This window comes from Pagrus pagrus (assembly GCF_965226575.1).
Source record: "Pagrus pagrus genome assembly, chromosome: 8".
Taxonomy (NCBI): Eukaryota; Metazoa; Chordata; class Actinopteri; order Spariformes; family Sparidae; genus Pagrus; species Pagrus pagrus.
The window spans coordinates 18080165-18097691 of NC_140192.1; the positions used below are offsets into that span (position 1 = coordinate 18080165).

Consider the following 17527-nt stretch of genomic DNA (forward strand, 5'->3'; position numbering starts at 1 on the left):
GGTACACAGCTGGCAGTTGATTTGCGCTGTTGAGATTTCCGTTGTTATATTCAGCCATAATTGTAACATTTAAAGATATAAAGTAAAACACAGTAGTCCGACCTATCTGACGTTTCTGCTGTTCTTATTTATGAACTGTGTTGCTTTGCCAGCATTTTTAATACCCAACAATGAAGCCTCAGACTAACTTGTAGTTTCGGGTAAACTTATTAGGGAAGGTTTTGTTATTAATGAGATATGAAAGAATCAACAATGAATTTTAGATAAATTATTAGATGTATAAACTTTGTAAACATCATGAAGAGAGCATAGTATAATTTGATGACGGGAATGTCATTAGTTTTGCAGGTATATTTGGTCATATACATATTGGAAGAGCTTACATTTGAACCTGATGATGGTGCTCGTTGAAAAGTTAAGGGATCATTCAAGTTCATAGTCAATTTCACTCAAAATCACAAATGCCAATCTCAACATAGTGCTGGAGGAAAAATCTGAGGATTACTAGAGTTAGAGGGATTCATCCTCTGGGGAACATGAATGTACTGCATTTCTTGCCAACCCAAAAGCTCCTGAGATATTTCAGAATCTCCGCACTGACCATCAGAAACTGCCTTCTCTAGAGCCGCCAGTGTGGCTAAAAGTCTCCACCACCTTCAATGAGTTGTGAATTGTAGAATGGTACTGGCTGCTGTCACTTCAAGAAGAGCATGTTGCATTAATTTTGATTTTTTGATGTAACAGTGTGAACTCTGTTGAATACCTTGAGGGCTACTTGCAGCTTGGCGGTTCTCTTCGAGTTCCCAGTGGCCTGATAGGTGGTTCCCTGGATGTCCACAGACATGGTGAAGACGGGAGCGTGCACTGGGCCAGACTGAGACAGCAGGCGGTACTGAAGGCCCGGGTGGATCTGATTCAGACGCATCAGAGCGTTCATGGGGTGGTTTGGATCCGTCATTCTCCAGTCCAGGACTAAAGGAAGAAAGGTGTTTTTTAAAACTCAAAACCTTTATTATCTTCCGAGTTCATATTCCATGTCAACGGTCCCTCGTCCGCTGAGCAAGGCAGTTAAAACAATCCATCAGAACATAATAAAGACACAATCTGAATTAATTTTTTCCAGTTTGATAAACATGTATGTGAGGAAATCTTGTCTCAAGTTGATTTTAAAGTGTTCAAATGGCAACCTTCATTACCATAAAACTGAATGCAAATAAAATCGAGAAGGACATTTGAAAGAGTCGTCTTGAAGTCATGAAAAGAGGTAATTGTTTGGAGTGAGTTAGACAAATCATTCCAGTCTGATGGTGCTTTCAACTAAAAAGCACATCTCCCAAATTCTTTACAGATTCTTGGCAAGTGTTGAGTGTACAACAACTGTCAGGTATAGTCCTTGAAATCAAACAGGTTTTAATGTTGCACATTTTTCTGAGCATTCAGAGCATGTGCTGACAAACTGAATTTCAAAGCGAAGAAAACAAAGACACCTCTCACCTGAAAATACATGCTGAGCTCTTGTGCACGGACTCATTCAAAGGTTAATCTCCACCGATAACATAAGAGTAATAAGTAATAGGACGGATTGCTCAGGAGGTCTCCGAAGCCGTTTGATTGGCTGAGTGCTCTTCACTGTTAACAACCAGCTGATGAGACTGAGATGACAGACACTGCCCTTGGTGTTACAATGATGACACAGTCCCAGTCAGAGACCCTTCACACCTCCACACTGACAAGAGATGAGGAGAGCGCTCTGCCTCCCAGAGCTCCCGAGCAGTAATATCTCGCAGATGAATTGAAAATGAAACTGTGACACTTGGTGACATCCATTATAACAAAACTGCTGACTCCTTAATAAGATGCTTTTTTTCCCTCCTGCTTCCAACTTTGTCAAATGTGCTTTTAAGAGACAAAAGATTTGTTTCACTTTGTTCAGTCTATAAACAGGCTGGAATAACAAGACAAACTGAATTAAGATGAGTCATGACGATGACGGATAATAACCTTCAACATTACTGTATTATGCAGAACTACCACTCACGTACTGCACTTGATTTCTGCTTTCAAAGAGCTTTTTCTGATGGAACTCTTAAAGTCATAAGGGTCAGGGGGTTTCAAAGTTAATGGGGATCAGATGTCTTTCTGAAGGTAATTTATATTTTGAGATTAATTCTTCTGCAGGTCTGGGACTTATCAGTCTGATTATTTAAAATGAACTTTCAAATAAAAACAGTGGCTCCAATCAGTCAAAAGAGGGCAGCGTTAAATTAGTTTAGTATAATATTGTACTATTATTAACAGTAATGTCAGTAATCTGCAAACAGCATATTAATATTTACTAACCATAACGGCATTTGCATTTTTATACTGAAAGAAACACACTACTTGTCCTGAAGTACATGGACAGTTTCCATTAAGGAGGGGTTTTTCACAAGAGCGATTTTTGTTTCTTTGGAACGGATGCCTGTCAAGTTTTTTGATGGCATCTGGCTCTTGTTTCTATGAAAGTTGAAAGTATGACTATAATGCTGGTTTTCAATAATATCCCATCTTTCTAGAGCTTTTACAGTTAAAGTAAGTGTTTCCAAGTAGTGTTATTGTTACAAACAACACAGGGCAAAACTTGTGCAAGCCTGACTGGACCTCCATATTTTTGTTTTAAGTTGGTCACTGTGTCAGGTAAGGCGATTACTGTACATGACACAACAGACGTCTTAGATCAATCATTGCTCGCCCTCTTCGACATTTTGAGTGACTTCTAAGAACAAGAATGAAAACCAACAATGGCATCTCAAGCGATGTGTGTGTGTGTGTGATTCTGGCTGTCTTGTAATTGGAAAACCTACAAAACGAAAGAAAAACTGACTGTGACCCTCTGTTTCACAATTCCACCTCACAGCAGCAACAACGTTATTCCTCTTTCACTCTGACATGTTTACAACTGAGCGATTGTGCTCCTATGGGTCAACTTTATGAAACAAGTCATGGAAAGCAAAGAAGCATTGGTTGCCGTTCACTATGATACACTACACGGGATAAAACCAGTGATTGTTGCGTTTGACGCCCATTTTTCATTGTCAACACCCTACATCTGTCAGCTCCGGCTATAATGGGGCTAATATCATATATAAACTTCAGTTTCTGATTTTCGTCAATGACAGACCTGATGATATTGCGTGAGGCTATTACTCTGAGTTATCATTTATCGTCACTCTGTATAACAGCATTATGTAAAAAATCTTGTTGTCATGTTAAACAATGTTCTGTTTTTTTAAGTTTGAGCAATTTAACGTCTTTGACGTAGTTTGAGAACATACTACCATCTTGTCACTGAGAGAATACTTCATGTTGGTGAAGCATACAGCAGCTTTTTGTCCTGCAGTCACTGTGTGTAATGACTGTGAGCTCCTGACAGGCACTTAAGACTGAAGGGTGGTTCAGGATGAATATGGATGGAGATGCTGTGTAACAAGATGAATGTGAAGGTGCTGACGGACAGGTGCTGGGAGGAAGAGAGGGGGAGGTGTTAATGCACTGTGTGTGGTGAGTGTGCATGTCCGTACATTGACGTGTGTGTGTGTGCGTGCGTGGTGGGAGTCAGCGAGATAATTACGTGGCAGCAGCCTGCAGTATTAATCCCTCTCTATCTCTGCCTTCCATCGCCTCCTTTGAACTGGAAGCAGATGAGAGTTGCCGAAGACGATCGTCCCAGTGAGGGCTGATTTAATTACTGTGACGCAGACAGACAGGACGGAGAGACACCGAGGGAGAGTGAGAGTGAGCGAGCACCAGAGAGAGACTAAAGAAGATGGAGGCTGTAGCCGTCAGTCTGGTCACAAGTGAATTTGTTTGTGGTTGGAACGTGAGCTGACCTCGATCTGACCCAACTTGGAGGTGTACTCAGCAAGTGTGAGCTACACAGCTCCCGTCAGTCAGGTGTGCTTGAAATCAGCACTGATAGTAGCCGTGTCTCACCCAGACCCAATCTACATATATCTGTATTTTTGTCGTCAAAATCATTTGTGATTATCTTCGCTAATACCATATTCTTAATGTGATAAAGAGTGATGATGATGATTATGGGAGGTGAAATGGTGAAGGTCCCGCTCCTAAAGTTGCTCAGTGGTCCACTTATTGGTGCATTTTGGTGTCAAAAGCAAAGGAATTAAATGGAAACTTTCAAAGTTCACCAACTCATCCATCCATTCAGACCAGAGCAAACCAATGATAGGTTTGAAAACACCCTGAAGATTGGTGCTGAGGAGACAGAAAACAAATGTGTTCATCTGAAGCTGTTGTTTAGAAACAATGACAAAGTGAAAGTTGTTGGCTGTACAAAAAACGTGACAACGAGACTAGAGAAGCAAAATATATCAGCAGAGCAGGCAGGGGTCTGTACACAACGCTGTAGATGTCATGTCACATGTCAACAGCTCCACATGACGACGTGTCAGCCGAGAATTATGACAGCATTAAAACAGCAGAGATAAGAAATCAGAATCAACACACTGCCAAAGCACAGAGTCAGCACTGATGACTTTTACACACTTCACAGAGAGCGGCTGCTGACTGATAACTAACTTTGAACTTTGCTAATGGTTAATAAAGAAATTAAAAAGTGTACAGAGCACCTTAAGGGTCATGGTGGGAATAACTTTTCTGAAGTACTTCTTTAAAGAAAGGATCTGCAGATACTACAGAAAGAAGAGATGATGTGACCCTTGAGATCATGCATTTATTGTTCATTAATGCTTTCAAAAGGCCAAGCTCAGACAGGATACAGCCACTGGCTGAGAGTATAGCTGCAGCTGCTCTGTCTGGCCCTGCTGGGTGGAGCTAGAGATGGTTAATTCTCAGACCACTGTTGCATTTGTGGTTGCATCTTTAATGCTTCTGATATGGCTAGTGTTCTCTGTACTGTAATTATTCCTTATTGCTCCTCTTAACATTAACCAAGAAAGCATCATTAATGGTCTACTTCATAAGACAATGTTGTAATACAGCTCAGCGTTCCTTTATGGGTGAGAAGCAAGGCAAAACTTTTTTATTGGTTATGCAAAACCAGTTAAGAAAACAAATTCTCACTGGGACTCTTCAGGAGCTCAGCAGAAGTAAAGTGACAAAGAATAGGCGGGGGTTCTGCACTCCTACTGTCTGCAGGTATGCATTAAACACTCACATTGAAGAAAGCAATGATGGCAAAGCCTCAGATAAGAGAAATCATGTCTTTATCAAAGTATTCCTCTGATTCCTGTAGTCCAATAGTGAGGCATGTTAGTTGTTTCTTGTACACTTACAAACAGTCAGCACGCAGGGCTGCACAAGTAGCAAAAAACACCGAACTATAGAGGTGAAGCTGGGAAGTGACACGTAAGTATCTCTAACGCATCTCCCCTAAATTGTTAATAATCAGCGGATGATGACTGAACTCTCAGGGCACTCAGAGAGGCAGAGGTGCTGATTTGTGAGGATAAAAGATGCCTACGTGGGCAGGATGGAAGTGAAATGTAATGTTTTTTTGACATTAAGTGACGTGCCATCAATGTTTCAACATCAATAACTGTACTTCAGTGTGCCAAATAAAACATAGTGCTGCTGAAATGCTGCTGAAGCAACCCTTAAGTGTCTAAAATAACTTTACTTTGCAACAGAGTGCAGCTCCTTCAGTCATCTTTTTACCTGCAATTTACTGGGTTCACAGGGCAGAAACATCACCAGTTAACCTTTAATATAACAACAACACACCTGCACCTTGTCGCTGATTATATAACAAATAGCAACAAATCTAACACCATTACTTTTACATTGCATTATATTTCTTATATCAATATATAAAAATGCATCATTACTTATATCCTGTTTTTACTGTATTTTTATATCATTGTATGCTACATCATGTATTCTCTTCCATTTCTAATATGTATACTGCTACTGAGTGTTCTACATACGGTATACTTCACATGATATATTTAAATATATTATTATGTACATTTGACTCATAATTCATGCCATTACCTACATATTCATACCGTGTATAGTTCACACAAAATGGCCACTGGAGGTGCACCACTATAGTCTTACACACTCATTAAGTCTAAATCAGGGGTTTCTTTGGGAAAATGGCACCATTAAAGGTATTATGAGTTATTATCATTCTTAGGCAAGTTCTGCAGATTTAATAATTTTTGGATGTTTATTTGAGATGGAAGACGAATATAATCACATCCCTGGAGAGTATACGTCACACTAGATCTAAAAATATAATTGTCGAGATTTGATCGGGTTAAATTAAGCTGCTGATTTATTTGTTAAATTGGCAAATTCAGCAGACAGAGTAGAAGATATAATAACTAAATTCCTGTTTTCAAAATAAAAGTATGAACCTGTCTTGTCTGTATTGTATTGCTTTTCTTTTAATGTGGCCTCTTTAATTTCTTTAATTATTCTTAATCTAAATTTCACTCAAACAGTTCTTAATCTGTATCATACCTCCCAAGAAAGTCTTATCTTCCTACATCGCTGTTTCTCCTCCAATATATCTCTTCATACTGACAAGAATCGAAATGGATTGGGATAAACCTCTCTGTAGTGAACTTCATTAACATTAAGACTTTAACACACAGACCTTTTCTAACCGAGAGCAGATTAATTCCTGATAACCTCACTGAATGCTTCTTTCAGCTCCAGCAGCTTCCTTCCCTCCTTTTTTTCTCTCACTCGCAGCTATTTGGAAATCTGATAGCTTCACACATTTTCTGCTTCGAGGAAACGTTTCACTTAAAAGCCACTGCCGCAACAGCCCCTTGAAGAATTTTTACTTCTTTTTTTAACGTGTTTCATGCAGGTAGCTGGGTGATACAGTGAATGACGGCACTTTGAGATACAGTGATGGAGGCTGAGCTGGTGACAATTCAATGCTCTAAACAGGATTCCTATTAGGATCTTGTGCTGATATCAGACATTACTGCAGAATTTCAAATACAAGCCTACAATGCATCGCATTTAGCCAGGGTCAGGGCACTTTCTCTCCTTTGATACAGAGATTGAAGCGAATACCATCTGACAGCAGGATGTCATTTTTTAACCTGACAGCCTGTTTTGATCCTTCTCAAACAGGGTGTCCTGATTTTGTAAGATAAGCTCAGCCTCACTGCTCACCTCTTTCAGCTCCATTGACTCACTTTTCCACCTTTTACACAGTCTGTCAGAACCTTGTGTACAGTCGACTGTTGTTTACAGCTGCCCAGCACACACACACACACACACACACACACACACACACACACACACACACACACACACACACACACACACACACACACACACACACACACACACACACACAGTGAACATCAGAGTCTTTTGTCTTTGTCATTAGCTACGTCTGAGCGACAAACACCTGAATCAATATCCACTTATCTGCTGTTAAGAGACAAACAATCCTTTCTACTGGGGAGACGGCCACCACATGAAGTACGCTTGAGCAATACAGGTTTTCTGATATTGGCCTGACACCTAATATCTGATCTTACATGTATTAACTAGTGACGTGCCATGTATTAACTTGCCATTTCCATTTAAATAATTTACAGAATGCACAGTTTTTAATCTTGTCACAGTGGGGAGGCATCTTTAACAGCATTCAGAGCATCAGTAAATGTTCAAACTGACAGGCTGGACTGGGATAATCTAGTGTCAGCTCAGCCCTTAATTACAATCATCTTTACTGATTTTATAGTTGTGATATAATTCAGCATTAGTGGGAATTTTTGCATCACAATTATTCTTTTTCACCCCAAAAAAACAACAAAATTAAATCATGATGATGTGACATTTGGTGGCATCTGTACCAGGCCAGGGCATCTCTGCACAGCTACAGTACACTATAATGCTGTTTTGTCACACATTTTACCTTTATCAATTAATTTTGCAGCCCTACTGAAACAGCTTTGTTATGCCAGTGATGTCTGTCAATTATTATTATTATTATTGCAACAAAAAAACATAGTTTGGAAAACAAAAGCCAACCGTCCACAGTTTCAAGAGTTGCAACTGTACTTCAACAATTAAGGCTAAAGTATCTGAAACTAGACCTGACAGAAAAGAGTCTATAGTTCTTAATTGTCTATATTATTTCCATGCAGATTTCTCTCCTGCTTTACAACATACATAATTAAATGCTGGTGCCATTTATTAGTTGTTTTTTTTTAACGGGGTCAACTTTGGAGGAGTAGCTGTGATATTATGAGATGTTTTTCTGTTTTGAAAACTAACCATGTCTCTTGCTTGTGAACACATCTTTCATAACTGTAACTCCCCTGAGTTGCTGTTGCCTTGATTTACATATTTCATTTAGCATCTTAACACTGGCCTGACACTCTGGGCCCTTTCTCCCGATGACCAGTCCTGGCCTGCAGACCAACATTACACTGTATCCAACAACTCAGTCCCTTCATTCATTTCACTGTGTCAGCACACTCTGCCATTAAAATGCAGTATTGATGGGAAAAAAGTTTTGCCACAACACAACATCCAACAACACACAGAATTTGTAAATCAAATATGTGCAAGTGCACGTTCATTTTTTGAATGTGAATGAGGAGATACTACTGTTCTTCACCATCACCTAATGGAGGATGAAATAACTGCCGCTGGGGAACGTAACAATCCATTGATCCAGATTGATATATCAATTCAATGATCGACTACCCAATGTGAGTGAGTTAAAGTTTAAATAAAACATGTAGTTTGTTAAAGGTATGGTGCGTAATATATCGCGTATTTAGCAGCATCTAGTGCTGAGGTTCTAGATCGCACACTGCGTCGCTCACCCCTCCCTTTCCGAAGATGTTGGCAAAGCTCCAGAAGCTCCAGTGGCCCTGACCGACAAGAGACTAATTTTCTAAGTATGGACTCATTTACAACAGAGGAAAGTATTTCTAGTAATTCAAGTGATGAGGTGAAATCACACAGCGACATGTTGTACTTCAGCCCTTTTCAGACAGGATGACAGCGACTTTTCCAAGTATAAATTCTGTATGTTTTTCCTCATCTAAGTTGCCAGACACGACCTGCTACCACATTAATGTTGTTAGGTCTTGTAACTTTGCTTTGTGGGTTGAAGTTTGGGACATTTCTGTTTTATTTAATAAGTGAAGGATCTGTTTTGTTATCAGACTGTGAACGCCATCAAACCATCACCTCATGTTCTGCGCTGCGGGCTTACCCTTACACACAGACGTCCTCTCTCCTCTGATGCAGCTCTGTCACTACCTCTACAATTAACTTCACCAGAACAAACAAAACAAACAGAGTATCTGCTTCACCGTGAGTTGAATTGAGTGATCATTGTGAAATAAGAATAATCCAGACTCAACACTGTCACGAGTATTAAACAGAATTGAATTATGGCTGATTCTGCTGTGTCTGCACTCTGATCCAACACCCCTAAACACATTATTGAATATAAGGCAACTACCTCTCTGCCTTCAATTATTTGTATTCCAACACCTCCACTACTTCTCTGTGGTGTTTCAGAGGTGAGAGGATTCAGATTCAGATCATCTGAGCAAACTGTGATTCTTTGAAACAAGCGAGTCGATGGTCAAAGTCACCTTTCATCCTTTTGATGAAGTCTCTGTCATCTGACCCGACGTCCTCCCGGAGCCTCTTCTGACAGCCGCCTGCAGAGCGGAAACAAACAGAGTGATCACCTGAAACATCACACAGACCGAGAGATTGGACACGCAGGTCATCCAAACATATCATTATCTATATTCAGACTGTATCTAAACAGAGGAGTTATACAAGCTGCTTTTACAAGAGGATAAATGGAACACAGCGAGGAGATAAAAAAAAATTGGAAACAGACACACGTGGATACACTCAAGATGAAAACATAAATTATGCACATAAACACACAGAATAAATGGCATGCAGACAAACACACACACAACTGAACACACACCTTCTAACAGCCTTGGTGAGGGCTTGCTGGTGGGGAGAGGATCCATATTCAAGACCTTGTAAAGCTGTCCAAAGGCTAGGAGCCGTAACGCATGCTGAAAAACACACACACCAGACAGAATAAGGCCACATCACTGTATTGATAAAGCAACAGAAATCTGCACTCAGAGGAGAACTGGCAACAACGATACAATTTATTCTCCGATCAATGCGCTTTAATTATCGAAGAAACTTGTGCGAGTGCTCGGCATTTGTGTAAACCAACTAATTCTGTTGGGAGAAACTTCATGCATTATAGAGGCGAGGAATAAACACTCGGTAGGCACAAACAAAGGAGGAAAAGAAAACGAAAGAAAAATATTCCCAGACAGGCGGGAAGGCAGAAACAGAGAGAGAGAGAGCGAGGGGGTGAGATGAATTTGAGGATGTCTTCATATTTTTCACCGCTGAGCCCACATTTTCTGCCCGGGGGAAGACTTTGTTGTTCCATGTGCTGTAGCTGTATCAGTGGCAGCAGTAGTAGCGTTAGCTGCAGCGGTACAGTAGTAGTAGTGTTGGTGTGGGTGTGAGCGGGGAAGAGTGTTCCCACGCTCATTAGGTGGCTAATTAGGCTGCCAGTTCGTCAAGCCTCCGCAGCACTGAGGGGCTGCTTATCTGAGGTCAGAGTCCGGGCTTCTGCGGCCATTCAGCTATTTATAGTGCTGACGTGAGCTCGGGGCTTCACCGGGTGGCCGAGGACTCGCTTTAAATAACCCTCCTTCAATCGGTGCAACATGGGGGAGTTTTGCTCATCCAATTTCCTGGAAAAAATGCTGACTTTGGTGCAGTGGGTGGTGTGGAAGCATACCCCGGTGGGATGTTTCATGGTCTCACAAGTCGTACGACTGGGGCTGATTTTCTTTCTGTTCTCGCAGCTAATGATTATGCTCAGTTAGGTAAGCGTCTGCGGCTGGTTTTATAGCAGGAAGACAGGGAGGGAATTTTTACAATGCTCTGAGGGGAAGATGTTAAGAAAACACCCATAAAGCAGCAGCTCAAATGAAAGACTTACTATCATGTACGTTGAGTAAAAAGTCTAAAAATCAGAACACATCTGAGGTTTTTACAGCATCAATCCACCCTTCAGGGAGGACCTCCGCTTCTAAAATACACTTTGATAGTTTGGACTCTAATGATCCCTCAAAATACTTAAAAATCCCCAACTTGGCTGTAAATTTCAAATCACATGAGAACTCTGAATGTTTCCCACAGAGTGAATTTGTGTTTTAAAAAGTTTCTCTGTTGTTTATTAAGATCGAGCAGCTTTTTACACAGCAATTTTCATGTTTTTTTTCCATCTCAGACTTGATCAAATTTAGAGAAACGATCACCTTTGGGACCAGTTAACACCTGGGCGGCTGTGGCCCAGAGGTGAGAGACAACCTGCCTGTTAATAGAAGCTTTTAATGTTCATAGTCCTGGAGCAGACAGGATAATGTTGATGGGATATGCTCCTATCGTCCTTAAAAGCTACTGCCAATGTGCCCTTGAGCAAGGCATTAAACCTTTAAATGCTCCAGCGGGAGTAAATGTCAAACAAAAGTATCTTACGCCTCTACTAAAACACACATTATCTTTGAAACTGGTGAAAAAAATAAAAAAACCAAATAATTATTTCAGATCATTTTAATTCATTCGACTAATCGTACATTTCATAGTGGAATATATTGTACATGGATATCTAAAGCAAAGAAAAACAACAAACCAATAGCTGAGTATTTTTTGGTATGAGGAAAGAAAATGTTTTCAGACACTCTTGGGCAGAACAAGGTGTTACATGAACAGCCTTGACAGTGTATCGGTGAGAACGGCAACCAATTTTGACCTCACAGGGTGCCCATCAGGGAGCCTGAAAGAAAGGTCTTGTTCATGTTTCCAGCAAATAGCCGAACATTTGATGGTTCCAGCCTCACAAATTTAAGAGATCTGCTGATCGTCATGTCTTCCATTATGAGATAACTTAATCTCTTTTGGTTTTGGACTAAACAGAACTACAGATAAAGAGATAAAGACATCTCTTTGGTCTCTACGCAACTGTGACAGCTATTTTTCACCATTTTTTAAAAAAGTTTTCAAGCACTAATAATTCATTGATTATGTGAAGCCCCTCCGACTGTCTTACAGGCTGTCCCTGGCTGACTGCAGAAGCCAACGGGGTAGCTTTAATAAATAACTCTTGATGTAAAACAGCTCCGAGGAGCTACAGTGCTAGTAATGTATTTATTTTCGACTATGTAAGATTAGTAACTGTTATATATCCATGGTGAAACAAATAAATGATCTGATTGTTTTATCATCAGACTACTGAGCAGCTTCTCACCTCAGACTGTGACGCCACTGAATTCACTCTAAGCACCATATAAAATAGTTTTAATGACTTATTCAACCTGGATAAGTCTGAATCTGACCCTGTGACTTCATCAAGAATAACTATATAGAAATAGTCAATCTTCTCACTGATGATAATAAAGGGATCAGTATTAAATTGAGAGTATGATTGTTAGTATGATCTTTGCATGGACTTCCTTTCATTTTCTCTGAGGCTGTTTGTGAGAAAAGAATCTGCAGATAAACTGAAAATGAAACACGTCATTAGAAACTGTAGAAACACTGTATTATGCCAAACACTGTTGCTCTAAAAGCTTATAGAATTAAGAAAAGCCAGTGGCAGCAGTAGAAGTGGCTGATGGGTAAAGTGAGCTGACCTGTGCGCTGTCGGTGATGGCGTCAGCCTGCTGCGCGCTGAGGTCAGACAGGACGTCTGTGGGTTCCCTCTCACAGGGGTCATGAACTCCTGGACCTCCTGTAAAGAGAAACCGGGTCAGTGTTTTCACACTGTGTTATGACTCAGACAGGAGAGACCTCCACACAACAAACACTTTGAACCCAGCTTAACTTCTAAAGACAGGAAAACAAACTCAGAAATGATTTACTGAATACTATTGTGTGCAACATGAATGCAGCGGTGACTCATCAATGATTCAGAGCCATTCAGAGAACAACTTGCCATTATAATGCTGAGGGAAACCATTAACAACATTTAGAAAATCTAATCACATCATCACAAAGGCTAACTGGCTGCTCTGCAACGATTGAACGTGGGAGCTGCAGGTTTCCCAGATAAAGGCTTAAAAAAAGAGAAAACGCTGGAGGAAAAATAAATATAAATATAAGAACATTTTTCTATTTATTTGAGTTGGATTGGAAAGATTTTTCAATCTCAGAGGATTTACTCCAACACCAAGTTTTCCTGAATGAACCACAAGTAAAAGTTAAATTAAACCATTATTCATGTTGCCGTGAGATCACTGGGACTCGCTCAAGGAGCCCCTGAGGGAATAAGCACCCCAATTTGGAAACCATTAATGCACTGTAGAGTACTATACGACTGAGTGCAGGTGATACTACACTATATCATTGTTGACACTCCACACTCTGCTATCCAGTACATGAATGCACTCTGTGTGTGAAGAGGTTGCAGCCAAACACCGGGGTTATCCTCAAACACATTCATTAAAGATTGCTCTAAATGTTTCTCCAGAGACTAAAAGTGCTGTTTCTGTGCCTGTTGGCTCCTTAGTTTATTTGCCTGCTTACTTTAAACCTTGTTTTTAATCCCTGGGCTGATTGCTTTCCTCCTAAATGCTTTTTATTTGTACTCTGCTTTTTATTTGTCGCCTGGTCTTACCCTCGAGTGTGAGAAGGTTAAATATAAGAGGTGTTGTTGAATATTGATATGCTGTAGCAGCAAACAACTATTTGCTCTGTGAAGATATAGTGGAGAAACGGCGTTCTGAAGAGAGAATTAAGTCACACGTACATTTTCAACATGGAGGCCTGGGAAGAAAATGTCTTATATTACAACAAAACAGAACACTACAATATATTTTTAAAATATTTGATTAAATGATGATGAAATTAAATGTTGTGTGCATTTGTTTGGGTCCGAGATGCTGGTGCTCTTGTGTGATATCTCTTAAGTGAATGAAACCTTTACCTTCGGCTTTCAGACCTCAGCAGTGACTAACATCTGCTAACACTCTACTTCAGGCATATCATTGATGATGTGTACATGCTGAATCCCTTCAGAAAAGTGCTATTATAGGGAACAGATTTTATATTAGATGCACATAAATACGCCACTAATTACAAACAATGGATCAATTGGTAAAATGTTCTAGCATGGTTCTCTAAGAGTCCTTGATGTTTTCAATTTCACTGTTAAAATGTAATTTAATTCTGCTGCTCTCTGTGCAGAGAGTGATTACTGGATTTGTTCACTATGGTTGACTCTCAACCACTGATGGCTCACATATATCGACTTCTGGCAGAAAGAACTTTTGCATTTACAAGATTAAGACTGTTGAATGTTTGGAAGAGAGGGCAAACCGTATGCTGCCTACATGAGAGCCCTGTTCGTCTGCCACAATAATACATTGAAAACTGACTTTCCACATGAGTCAATATTCTGCCATACAAACAATCCTCTGATTTTACTTTTAATGCCTATGGTGCATTTTTACCTCACGAGCCCTTGTTAATAGAGAATACTTCAAAATACATAATTTCTATCCACTACCGTTTAGATTCACCATATCAAATGTTATAGTTCAAACTAAAACCAAACTCTTGTGTGTCTTCAGCTTACATCCAGAATCCACAATGCCTCTAATTTGGCCGGACGCTCTTTACCAGCACCTTAAAATAAGATTCCTTTCATAATCCCACATGACTGGAGAACTGGCACTATCTATTTATTCACAATTTCAATTTCTTTCCTCCTCTATTCAAGCAGGGAGGGTTTCCAGGAACTTTCTAATCACATCACACAGTCAAACATTTATACCTGGAAGCTGCTCTGTACAACCACAGTCTGATCTGTTGGCCGCAGTGCAGCGAAGCTGGAGTGGTTGGGGTTAAGGGCCTTGCTTAAGGGCACCTCAATGGTAGTAATTAGAGAAGGGCAAGTGCTACCTTTCACTTTGCCTACCCTCTTTTATCCTGCCAGTCTGGGGGATTGAATCAGAGTGTCACAAGCTCGCTTTTGCAGATTTTCTCAAAATGTTGTTTAATTAAATAAACCTAGGTAAGGACCCTTCGCAACCCTGGTCTGAACACTAAAACACCCTCCCTTTATTTTTTCAAAGACAGGAACCGACACCCATGTCTGCAAGGCACTCTAAAGCTTTTTGATGGTCTCAGTGACTTCCAACAGAGAGCTTGGAATGCCCTCCACCGAGTCCTGCAGCTCTGTCTCCTCAGCAGTTTCTTGAGTTTTCAACCTGCCCAACATTATTCCCAGTCAAGGCCAGAGGTTTACCTCAAGTGTTGATAAAGGCCTGTGCGAATCTGTGCCTTCTTGATTCATCTGACTATTTAGCAGAACCTCTTTGTGATCTGCTGTGCAAATCTGGATGCTGGAATGGTTTTTTTCCTCTGGTTCATCACTGAAGAAGCCCTAACCTGGGATATGATTGGTGCATAATTTTCTTTTAACACAAAAAATGTTAAATTTGATCAGACAACTTGAAGATCCAGTTCATGTTCACCTCTGTTTATATTGTTGTATAAATTCTGTACATGTATGTGCTGCCTCTAGATCTCACTTGGAAATTTGAAGTTGGGTTCATAAGCAACATTAAACCTGGACGATCTGTAGCCTGTAGTTAAGAAGAGAGAGAGAAATTGTATATACATGCAACAAACAGAGCATAGAGGTTGCTGTGAAGGACTGATCCCTGACCTGGCAGGAGAATCCCTGAGGCGATGCACTCCATGACGCGACGCAGGGCCTCACCTGGACCCAGCGGCCGGTTACAGGTGGCTATGGCCTTTTCACAGATGAGCTCCAGAGGCTGCGGAGGGCAGATAGAGAGAGGACACTCAACACAGCATAAACTACATCAATTCAGTTGTGATTATGGGACGGAGCTGCACATCGTGCACATACACACCAGGTAACAAAAAAGCAGTTTAAAGGCCACGGACATGAACAATAACATTCCTGTCTATCCCTTACTGAATGAGAAATCTTGATTTCACTGTAAAACAAGCGATTTTGATTCTGTGGCTGTCACCTACCCATCCTTTGAGAGGCTGCCACACAGGCAGTCTGTTGCACATGTCTCTGAAAATCCTCAAGACGATGACGCAGGACTTGAGATCTGTGACTCTGGCCTGAAGGGACAAAAAGACGAAACCAAGTGACGGCATGAAGGGAATTTCAACAAGACAGCTCTAAAAATATGCATCCATGATGTTTTCCAGGCTCTTCAATATCTGAGCTTCACCCCTCGAGGAGGCATATTCACAACCCCAGAAATGTCAATATGCTGTTAATTACATCGTAAGTGACCGAATTTCAATTTCATAATTAACTTGATAATGTTCAATTCTGTGACAAACATTTTATATTCTGGCAGAAATTTAAAATTTAATTTAAAGTTTAGTCTCTTAAATTTAATTTTAAGTTTAGTCTCTGAGGGGTATATACATGCAGTTTGCAAAAGTAAAACTCCATCCAAAATCTTTTTTGGGGGGGAATAAAATACTGGTACCAAGACCAAAATAGGGAATATTTTATTAAAGGCAAGGAAAGCTCTTGAGTAAACACTACGACCTGCAATGTGAGGGTCACATGGCAGACCCACTGTAGTGCTACTGAGCTAATCTGCATATTTACCACCAGCTAACCACCGAGTGTGAGCTATAATCACATTAGTTATAAGTTTGAAAAAGTTGTTTAAATAGTTTTTATTTAGAAATGTTACAATACATAATTTAATTCAGAACAGTTGGTTGAAAATTATGTTTGTTGTCTTTATACTAGAGCAGCGCTGCGCTGCTGTTCCCTCTTCACTATCTCATATTTCTCAAGAACATAAGTTGCTTGCTGGGCAACAGACACTAACAAAAGAATAAAAGAGAAATCCTGTGATAATACAAGTGTGATAGAAACACAGTGTTCAATCTGATTAACTAGAATACTTGCATGAATATTAATATAAATAATACAGGATCATATCCTATTTTAGAGGGAGGTTTACTTTCTGCAAGACTTTATTTAGTTCATTTCATCAATTTTACATTTGATGAAATGAACTTAGTTTTTTCAGGACACTTGATATCTTGTAAGAATTCAATGTGTGGTGTACGGTATAGTATGAAAAGCATACATGAATGCCCCTCTTCTCCCTTTGTTAGGATCCTTTCCTCTGTATTCAACTGTGAAACCTTTTCTCCAAAAGCATCTCAGGCGTTTATTGTAGTTGTATGAATACAGCATGCATTGCCTTGAAGTGGTGAAAATAGTCCTTTCTACAGTGGTATTATATGGTTGACCTCGTGTGAAAAATGTTTCATTGAACACAACTCTGCATGTCGTGAATTGAATATAAAGGTAACAATACAATCCGTTGAAATCTCTGGTAAACAAGGTGCAGTGAATTTTAAAGGTTATTATTCTCCTTTTCAGGTTCATACTTATATTTAGGGTGTACTTTAAATTGTTTAAATGCTTTAATGT

At 40.0% G+C, this 17527-nt stretch overlaps 1 protein-coding gene across 3 annotated transcripts in view; it reads right to left on the reverse strand.

Moving 5' to 3' along the window:
• Positions 1-17527, reverse strand: part of LOC311261293 (spermatid perinuclear RNA-binding protein-like) — a 73445-nt gene that overhangs the window by 10643 nt on the left and 45275 nt on the right. For all 3 annotated transcript variants that reach the window (XM_084359801.1, XM_084359799.1, XM_084359800.1), the window contains 6 exons: positions 16084-16179; positions 15746-15857; positions 12708-12805; positions 9965-10058; positions 9612-9680; positions 764-972 (listed from right to left, as the gene is read on the reverse strand). In XM_084359801.1, the coding sequence (XP_084215927.1) occupies positions 764-972; positions 9612-9680; positions 9965-10058; positions 12708-12805; positions 15746-15857; positions 16084-16179 (678 nt within the window). The remainder of the gene's footprint in view (positions 1-763; positions 973-9611; positions 9681-9964; positions 10059-12707; positions 12806-15745; positions 15858-16083; positions 16180-17527) is intronic.